At 43.4% G+C, this 10,567-nt stretch overlaps 1 protein-coding gene across 2 annotated transcripts in view; it reads left to right on the top strand.

The window, feature by feature from the left end:
* UCHL5 (ubiquitin C-terminal hydrolase L5) overlaps positions 1 to 10,567 on the top strand; it is a 32,178-nt gene that overhangs the window by 132 nt on the left and 21,479 nt on the right. Inside the window, exons 1-3 of one of the 2 annotated variants that reach the window (XM_039483715.1) lie at positions 48 to 278; positions 4,319 to 4,382; positions 6,679 to 6,784. In XM_039483715.1, the coding sequence (XP_039339649.1) occupies positions 197 to 278; positions 4,319 to 4,382; positions 6,679 to 6,784 (252 nt within the window). In that variant the 5' untranslated portion in view covers positions 48 to 196. Of the gene's footprint in view, positions 1 to 47; positions 279 to 4,318; positions 4,383 to 6,678; positions 6,785 to 10,567 lie in introns of those variants that run through there. The other variant, XM_039483716.1, reaches the window with a different exon arrangement.

The following is a 10,567-nucleotide window of genomic DNA, read 5'->3' as shown; positions in this document are numbered from 1 at the left end:
GTAGGTTCCCGGATGTGCTCTCGCCTCTCGTTTTCCGTCCGGGCCGAGCGCGCCCCCACTTCACCATAGAGATGCCAGTGTGGGCCGCGGAGCCTGCTGGGAAGGAAGCGGCGGCGGCGTGCGTGGGGGCGGGCAGAGAGCCTCAGCCGGCGGCTGGTGGCAGCGGCTGCTCAGCGGGAGCCTGTGAACCGCCACCATGTCGGGGGGAGGCAGCGCCGGAGAGTGGTGCCTGATGGAGAGCGACCCGGGCGTCTTCACTGAGCTCATCAAGGGCTTTGGTGAGGGGCCGGGCAGGGGGCTGGGAACGGCGTCTGGGCAGGTGGCGGGCGGGCGGGCACTTTTGAGGCCTGCAGCTTCCCCTCCGCCTCTTGCGGGAGGGGGGTGGCTCGTCGCTTCGGGACCTGCCTGAACTGCGCCCCATACCTCTTCAGCGGCGTTGCTGGGGTGCGACACCCCCTGCCTCCAGCGGATGAGACGAGGCGGGCTGAGGCGGCAGTTTTGCTCTAGCGGGATCACACGGAGAGATGCCCAAATCCCCCCGAGCCAGACATCCTCCTCCGCTTGAAGGGCGCAGTGCCCAGCACCTGCTCAGCCTCTGCAGGGTTAGCTCTTGGCAGGGGAAACAATAGCCCGCTCTTCTGCTGCTACGCTTCAGCCTGCCTCGACACATCCCAGCCTGCGGCACGTTTCAGCTCCCCCGAAACCCAGTCGGGTCCCATTTGTGCTTGAAAATGGGACTGTATGGTTGTGTATGGAGGCGGCTGCGGCCCTCACGCACTGAACTGATGCTGTTTCTTTGGGGAAGATCTTGCCCTCATGCTCAGTAGCTGTAGTGAGCCCTGCCCAGGGTGTACATATCAGCATTTTGAGAAAAACATCCTGAATGAACAAACTTGTACGCAGGTTTGCATGAGCATGTGCCTGCTGATCTGTCAGAGGTTTCTTGTATTTTGGTATGTACAGTATGTTGCATTTAAGATGTAATACTTACATAGCACACTTGCATCTTCCAAGCACTTTATAAATGGTAACTAATACTCAGAAAACTTGTGAGGTAGGTAAATAATATCTTAATTTTACAAATTTGGATACTGAGTTACAGAGGACCAAGTTCTGTCTTAATTCACACCAAATACAATGCAATTGGCACTATTGGGATTTTATGGATTGTAAATCAACATAGAATTTTGCCCAAAGAAGCTAAATTGCATATCTAGTTCCACATAGTCTAGTAAAGGACTCTAATCTTCTATCTTGACTTATAGTTCCAAGCATGTTTCTTACCTGCTTCATCTTTTTTCCCTTATTTATCTGACCCATGAATAAGTCTGACTTTTTACACCAGGGCTTGCAAAAATGCCTTAGTAGTGACACAAACGTGGGCACTTAAGCCATCCATTTTTGCAAGCCATAAACTTTTTTCTTTTTTTAAAATAAGTTTCCATCCTTCATGGCTGTGACAACGAAATGTGAATTGTAAACCGTTGTAGTGTTCCTATGCTGGAGTTTTCAGACACAGATCCTGTGTGTCTACTTTTACTTGCAGCATTGTGAAGCAGCACAACCCAAATGAGATTAACAAGTTTTTGGGCAGTAAAACTATTGCTGTTGAGAATCATTTGGGCAGCAATGAATTGGTCAAATCATATTAATTTCATACTGCCGCTGATTATGAAAGCTAAGGGGCGGGCACTGTAATTACTCACAGTTTTGGAGGGAGGTGGGCGAAGTGGGAGCGTGGTAGAATAACAGAGACTTTCCTGCAGTCCAGGAAGCCTAAGAGGGGTAAAATAGTGGAGATTTGATCCTACTCTTTAGGAGGCTGTATCTTCCAGAAAGAGGAAGAATTCTAGAGGGATGTGGAGCTAAGCTTTATCACATGAACTAGCCAGAAGCTGATAGAAGTTTCCCCCAACCAAGATCCTGAGACATCTTGGAAGAAATTTCAGCATACTTCCCAGTAGGTGTTGGTTGCAGGATGGGCTGAATTTCTCACCAAGGATTTGCCTCTGGACTTCACCAGCAAAGCCTGCCCCACTCCCATCCTTTGTATCTATATCTGGCTAGTACAGGGGGTCGGCAGCCTTTCAGAAGTGGTGTTCATTCACTCTAATTTAAGGTTTCGCGTGCTAGTAATACATTTTAACGTTCTTAGGTCTCTTTCTATAAGTCTATAATATATAACTAAACTGTTGTCTGTAAAGTAAATAAGGTTTTTAAAATGTTTTAAGAAGCTTAATTTAAAATTAAATAAAATGTAGAGCCACCCAGACCAGTGGCCAGGACCCAGGCACTGTGAGTGCCACTGAAAATCAGCTCGCGTGCCACCTTTGGCACCCGTGCCATAGGTTGCCTACCCCTGGGCTAGTAGATCTAGTTTTCCAGCTCATACATTTCTGGAAAACTTCTCAAACTCTGTTTTACACAGTCTGATTCAGTAAAATCTTGTGATGGCTGACATAATTTCTTCTGTAGGTAATGAGAAAGGAATTAATATAATTTGACAATTGGATGATGCAAAGGACTGGTAATGGGATAAAGCATATTTTGTTTTTACATTTGTGTCAGTGTCAAATTTGATCATTTTAAATGGTGATCAAATTTGAAAGCCATTCAGTTGCCTTTGTTGGGTGAATTGTACTGGCCGTGTGTCTGATATGTAGAGCAAGAGTGTTCTCAAACTGTGTATCTGCAACCTCCTCCCCTAGGGATAATTTGACAATTTGTCTTCTATGGAACCTGTTCCTTATTCACTCTTCCAGACTCCCACTGAAATAGGCTTAGATCCTCAGATGCTACAAACAGCCATCAATAAACATTTTGTCAATTCTTGGAGGATTTTTTTTATGCAAGTGGAACTCAAAGCCTCATTTGAAGCCTCAGGATTGAAACAAAAGACTTCGAGACACATCTGAGGACTGGTCTTGATTGGTTGAATGTTGTGCTATATTATGAAAAAAGATTGGTTCTCTCTCTCCTGGTTAAAAGTCCACCTCTTAATTGGCACTGTTATTGGCAGTATTATCAGTGAAGTGAAAGACTGAACCATCCTCATTCCTAGAGATGGTCCTACCAGGTCAAAGCTGAGGCATATTGGCAAGCTGTTCAGGAAACTTGTACTGACACTTGTTTTATGAGCAAATTGAGAACTTTAGTCTCCAGGATTGCCTAGTTTGCTCCCTTTCACAAGTACTGACCTGATTTAAAAAAAAAAACAAAAAACCTATTTGTGTAGTACAGATGCTCCCTGATGAACGGAACGCTTGGCGTAACTCAGACCTTGTGTAAATCGGAAATGTATCTCCGACCAATTCTCCCCCCCCCCACCCAAAAAAAAATCAAACCCCAAAACTCCTATTTCTAGCTTATGGAAAAAGTTGGATTTGCATACGTCGGGTTTACGTAACTTGGGGAGAGTCTGTAGTCAAATCTGAATATTAATTCAAATTAATATGTTTATGTAGTGTTTTACATGCTTTTACCTACAGTATATTAAAATTGCTGTCTCTGTCACAAAGTGAAGATTAGTGGCCTTCTGAGATTCTTATGGTTCTCCATTAAAATATTTGACTTTCTTATTCAGTCAACAGTGATTTCTCTCATCACCCCCCCCCCCCCCGCCCGGGCGCTTTGCTTTTATGCTTCTGACTAATCCAAAAATGGAAGATTTTGTGGCTAAAGGCATAGGTCTGTGAGTTCTTGGGGTTATCTTCCTGGCTTAGTCATACACTTCCTTTGTGATGAACAAGTTACTAAATGTTCTTGTACCCAAGTTTGCTCCTTTAAAAAATTAGGCTAAGTATTCTACTTTGGATATATGATGCTATAGCAATGTTTGCAAAGCACAGTTACCTCCTTTGATGGAAGATGCTGCTATGGTGTAAGGGTTATTAGTATTGCTACTAATATATAGCTTAAGTAATACAAACACTAATTAAATTTATATATCTATACATGAAATAAATTAATGATTTTAAAAGAATGCTGCTAACTTTGTGTTATACTTAACCCAAAATATCTTCTGCTGATTTTTGTGGTTTTATAGTCCCGTTATTTCTTAAATAAAGACTGAAAAATCAACACACACAATGGTAACTAACTAATGAAACAGTGACACTCTGTTCATTTGATACTGCTCACTCTATAAAATTACGCAAACTGGACTAAACATTTTTTTTCTCTTATCTTTCATCCATATCAGTCATAGGCTTTTTTCTAAGTCTGGGCTTAGTTATAAGAGAGAGTGTGTGAGTGTGTGTGTGTGTGTCATTTTCCTCTCCAAGTTAGGATAGTTAAAACTATATCTTTTCTCTTTCAGGTTGCAGGGGAGCACAAGTTGAAGAAATATGGAGTCTGGAACCAGAGAACTTTGAAAAATTAAAGTAAGCTATTGAATCTACAAAAGCAGTCTCAGATAAGATTTCTTTAGTCTAAATTCTTTGTGACATCACTGAAGATGCTATTTGTCCAATATGCTGTATTGCTTTTGGCTTCCACAGCAATTTGACAGTATTTTAAGCTTTCATTATACAATACGTTCAAGTTAGTGAACTTTCAGACATGCCTTTTGTTATTTAAACTAGCTTCCCTCTTTACGGGAAGTGGCTAGAGCATAGGACTAGGAATTAATCAGCATTACTATTAACTGACTTGCCCAAGAACACACAATACATTTCTCTATTCCTTGGGTTTTTGCAGTGATATTTAAAGTATCTACCACCTTAAATTAATTTATTGCACTTGTGCACAACTCCAGCCTCTTTCTTGCTGATCTCTCTCCTGTCAACAATAATTTTGTTGTGATTCTGCATGTTTGATCAAAAGCACTGTATTTGTTCATGTATAGTACCTTAAAAGAAAAGTGCCACCTTCTTCACTCCCGTGTAAATATCCTACTCTATAATCTGCTAGAAAATAGGACAAGAAGTACAGAAAGTAGGGTCTCAAAAGCTATCTGACTAAAGCTTCTTAGGTTAGCAATGTATTCAAACTAGAGGCCCTCAGACATAACTTGCCCTGTCTTCAGTAGGCATTTTTAAAACCTCTTGGTTATCACATTTTAAAAGCACTTGGAAAAAATTCTGTCATACCTCTTAAAAAGCATCTCCTCTTATGTCTGTAGTAGTGAATATGATGCCAATGCATATGAGCATGCATTCTGACTGTGCTTCATTTCATAGAATCGTAGAAGATTAGGATTGAAAGAGACCTCTGGAGGTCATCTAGTCCAGACCCCTGCTCAAAGCAGGACCAACCCCAACTACATCATCCCAGCCAGGGCTTTGTCAAGCCGAGCCTTAAAAACCTCTTAAGGATGAAGATTCCACCACCTCCCTACATAACCTATTCCAGTGCTTCACCACCTTCCTAGTGAAATAGTTTTTCCTACTATTCAACCTAGACCTCCCCCACTGCAACTTGAGACCTTTGCTCCTTGTTCTGTCATCTCCCACCACTGAACAGCCTAGCTCCATGCTTTTTGGAACCCCCCTTCAGGTAGTTGAAGGCTGCTATCAAATCCCCCCCTCTCTCTTCTCTTCTGCAGACTAAATAAGTCCAGTTCCCTTAGCCTCGCCTCGTAAGTCATGTGTCCAAGCACCGTAATCATTTTTTGTTGCCCTCCCCTGGACTCTCTCCAGTTTGTCCACATCCTTTCTATAATGGGAGGCCAAAAACAACTCAGTACTCCAGATGTGGCCTCATCAGTGCCAAATAGAGGGGAATAATCACTTCCGTTGATCTGCTGGCAGTGGTCCTGCTAATGCAGCCCAATATGCTGTTAGCCTTCTTGGCAATAAGGGCACACTGTTGACTCTATAGTTGTTGTTGTGGCCTTTGTTTTAGAGCTGATCCTAAATTCAGATTACTATGATGGGGAAAGATTTGTGCTAGTGCATTTTAAAAAGATTTCCTAAAACATTTTTAGAAGGACTCTTTCCCTCTACAAATGTTATTAACCATTGTTATGGTAGTACCTAGAGGCTGCAACTGAGATCAGTGTCCCATTGTGCTGGATAATTTACAAACATAGTAAGAGACAGTCCATCTTGTGAAAGACATAAAACCTAAATAGACAAGAAAAAACAATGATGGAGAGAGAGAAAGAATTAACCTCGTTTTACAGATTGAGAACTCATATGAAATCTTCACAGGGGATCTTAGCTTTATGGATTTTTCCTTTTGCACCCAGCAGGATTACCAAACTTATAGTTTCAGTGCTTATCGATGCTTGGATAATGAATCTGATATTAGTTTCCAAAGAAAGTGGTACTAATACTGTTACTGATGAAATCGCCAGATGCATTATGCAGGGAACTATATAGTGATGGTGTAGGGAGGAACAGGGTCTAAGGATTTCTTTAACCTCTAAATGTGTATTAGAGCTGAAGCAAACTGACACTTAAAGCCCAGTTTACCAAGTGACCAACAAGCCAAATTTTGACTTTTCAGCGGTGCTATTTGAGCACTAACTCCACCTGGAATTGTGGGTGGCATCTCTGAAAATTTTTAATCATTCAAAGTTAGAGGTCACATCTGGGAGTCTGAGCCTAACTGATCGTGTTTAAAAAAGAAGAGTTAACTGAGTTGCCTTATCAGATGACGATACACTTAAATTAAAAATAGTTTGCATAGTTCTTTATCAACACACTTTTTCTGCTTTGACCTTTTATTTTATAGACCGGTTCATGGGCTGATCTTCCTCTTCAAGTGGCAGCCAGGAGAAGAGCCAGCAGGCTCTGTTGTTCAGGATTCCAGACTAGACACAATATTTTTTGCTAAACAGGTACAGTAATTTCAGTGACTTCCTTATATGCTCCATGAAACATTTTTTTAATACAGAAAGACAGAAGATAACCGAAGGGTGCACAAAGGTGAACAACTGTGTACGAGGTATGTTTAGTCAGAGAAAATCTTGCCAAACAAGGAAAAGTAAAATTCTGTTGGAAGAAGGAGCTGAAGAATAAATGAAAATGATGCTTTTAAAACTTCCTTTCAGTGGCATAAAGGATTATTTAGAAGGTTTTTTCTTTATATGTTCACGAGTCAATGATATTTTGAAACCACTTTCAACAAAAGGTTATGGGGGAAATTTTATTTCAGTCCATCAAAGTAGAGCTGCTTTCACTATATTTCTCAAATGCGCTTTGTTATGAGAAATGTTCACATTCTAGAGCCATATTTACCTGTTTCCTGTACAAACTTGACCTGAAAATATTCCTTTAATTATTTATATCTGAAATACATAAGGTTTGAAACAAATGATTGAAAATATTGTTTATGCTAATGAAATCCATTTTATCTCATTAAAGATATAATGCACTGATACAGATTTCTTGTATTTTTACTTTGGCAGGCAGATCAATGTATATCACTAGCGACTTAGAAAAGCAAGGAAGAGTAGTCAGATCAAATGTAAAGTTTCTAACCAAGAGAAGTTAGGTCAGTAGTAGGGTGTGTGTTTTAATGCATATAGGTATGTATGACTGGCTAGGGCTGGCCTTTGTGGCTTCTTACAGGAGGCCCTGTGTCTGCCGACACCCCACCACAGGAAAGGGACAGCAAAGGTTGGTCTTCCAGGCCTGCCTAAAGATGCTGCACAGAAGCAGCTAATCAAACCAGGAGGCTCAAATAAAAGGAGCTGTATTGCCTTAGCAGATTAGTTTTTGTCTGGGACCAGAGGAGCAAAGAAGGGTGCTCCCCTCTCTCTGGCCAAAGTTGCTCAAGGGACAAGTAGATGTTGGTCCTGGCTGCATTTGCTCAAGCTCGGGGAGAGAGCAGCTGAGAACTTAACCCTAAGTAAGGGGCAAAGATAAAGGGGCCAGGTAAAAGGAGGCCCAGGGAAGTAGCAGCAATGAATCAAAGTGAGCGGTACATGGCAGATATTTATAGTGTTCCTGAGTTGAAACCATGAGTGGCGAATCCGGGATTCCTCCACTGGCAAAGTGGTGCAAACCCCAAGAATGGGACAAGGCTTTTTGGAGGCCCAAGCAAAGGGCTGAATTAAAGGGCCCAGGACTGGGACTGAAGAACCTGGTGAGGGTAGATAGACAGTTTTTGTTGGACTTCTGTTACCCTGGAAGGAGTTCATTTTGATTGTATGACCCAGCCAGAGGGCTGAGGCACTGAAGATCCACCAAGCAAAGTTGACAACCTACAGAGGATGCCAGGAGTGGGAAAGGACTACGGTAGCATACCCAGCCACTGGAAGGCACTGAAGGTGAGTTTTCCCCCTTCATCACAACTTGATATCACAGGTGGGGTTACAAGACTTCCTTCCCGTCAAGGAGTGATGTCGTGATGCTTACTCCTGTCTCAAGTGCATGAGATCTGATATCCCATCTGAAGCTTGAAACCGAGCCAGGAAGCCATGACCTCCAAATAAACCTGGGTGTCACAGGAGCCAAAAGGAAAGAAGTCAGATGGCCCTCTAAGTAGATGCATCTACTGTGCGCTTGAAAGGAATGCAAGTTCAGTTTGCCCCTGGAGTAACCAGACAGATTATTGGCAGGTACAGAGTACTGAGATGCCGGGAAAGGTCAAAGTCACAAAGGATGCCTTCCCTCAGATGCCAAAGGCTCTGATGGCTGCTAAATGGACTGATAAAACATGGTTTGGTGCCAAGAAGAGTGAAGGCCAAGGAGAAATGTGTTAACTGTATCAGCAGTTCAGTGAGGCTCACAGAGAGTAGTGGAAGGTATGGTTTGAACTGCCACAACAACTAGACAGGCTAGAGGCAGCAGCAGTACCTGTTATGGATCCTGCAGGAAAGAAGCAGCAATGGCTTCAAGCACTGGTTAGACAAGAGTGATCCAGTGGGCCTGAGACCTGTCTGAGGAGATATTATGGTTGTGGACACTGCTTGCCCTTGAGTGAACTGGGGTGGGAAAAGACTGAGTTGCTGGGGTGAGCTGTGGGAAGAACCACAAACTCTGCTAGTGGCAGGGAGGTGGACAAGGCTTAATTGTCTTTGGTTTGGAGAGATGGGCCACATAAAAAAGGTTTTGTCCATCTTCAAAAGGGCTTGCTTCAGGAAGAGATGCAGGAGCCCCAAGAATAGGCAGGATAAGTAAAAGGTGCCTGATGGCACAAATGCCTCTGAGCTAAGTTCATCAGAACTGGACCTGGAAACAGTGTATACGACTGGTTGACAAACCTATCCAGTGGAAGATGGAGTGTGGCATGGAACAATTACAATCACTGACACAAATCTTGCTGAGGTGTCAGTGTACACAAACATGGCCTGTGGGGGCTAGGAGGTGACAGTAGAGTCCACAAGGGGAACCTGGTGCCATGAGGCAGACTCTACTGGCAGTCCTAAGAGAACATGAGTTGTTGGATGTCTTTCTGAGGAGATGAGACCAAGGCTTCTGAAAAGGGCTCAGCCTTGAGAGGAGAGAATGTGAGAAGCCTTCTCTCCTTGCCAAAGAAATACAGTAGGGAAATTGATGCTGTGAAAGAAGCTAGATGGAAGGCTCTGGAGGAAAAGGAGCCTGAGTTGCGGAAGCTCTTCAGGCAGAAGTGCCTGAGAGAAGACCCCCGACCAAGCAGGCCACCTGATTAATCAAGGCAAGGACCACAAAAGCTCTCCAGACAGAAGCCTGAGACAGAAGATTCTACCAACCAGGGCAGGGACTAATAAAAGCTCTCCATAGGGAGGGGCCTGGGAGAGAATGCCCTGAGAAAGAAGGGCAAAGACTGCATAGGAGAGAACACTGCCTTAATACAGGACCACCACCTCAAATCCTTTCTGTGGGGGGAGGTATGTAATTTGGTATACCACCTTCATGGCTCCATACAGGAGGTCCAATAGTTCTTCTACACCCTGCTTCAGGAAAGGAGTGATACAGGTGGACCTTCCAGGCTTGCCTAGAGAGGCTGCACAGAAGCAGCCAATTGGAGCCCAGCAGGCTCAGATAAAAACAATTGTAGGGCCTTAGCAAGTCAGTTCTTGGCTGGGGCCAGATGACCTGAGAACTGCACCCTTAAGGTAAGCAGTGAAGATAAAGAGGCCAGCTAGGAGGCAGCCCAGGGTAGCAGCAGCAATGAATTTGACTGCTGTTTATAGGGTTCCTGGGTTGGAACTTGGAGTAGTGGGTGGGCCCAGCTTCCCCCACTGGCCAAGTGATGTGAACCTCAAGAAGGAAACAAGGCATGTTTGGAGGCCTGAGCAAAGAACTGAATTTAAAGTTCCCAGAGCTGGGACTGAAGACCCATATGAGGACAGACATAGTTTTGGTTGGACTTTTGTTACCCTGGAAGAGACTGTGCCACTGAAGACCCACCAAGCAAGGCTGACAAACCTACAGGTTACACCAAGAGTAGGACGAGGACTATGGTACTGCACGTAGCTGCTAGGATGTTCATAAAATGTGAGCCCCACCCACCATACCTTGCCTCTCAAACATAGAGGTATAGCATTTAGTTTAAACCAAATATTCATCCTTCCCACAAATTTTATATTTTCCTATTTGTCCTTGTAAAGATCTGAAATCTTGCAAATCTTGAAACAGAGCTTATAGAAATGTATCATAAGTGGAACACTACTATTTTTGTTCCTTGTTTTGTA

This window comes from Mauremys reevesii, linkage group 8, assembly GCF_016161935.1.
Source record: "Mauremys reevesii isolate NIE-2019 linkage group 8, ASM1616193v1, whole genome shotgun sequence".
NCBI classification, from domain to species: Eukaryota; Metazoa; Chordata; order Testudines; family Geoemydidae; genus Mauremys; species Mauremys reevesii.
This window is presented reverse-complemented; position numbering and strand designations above follow the sequence as displayed.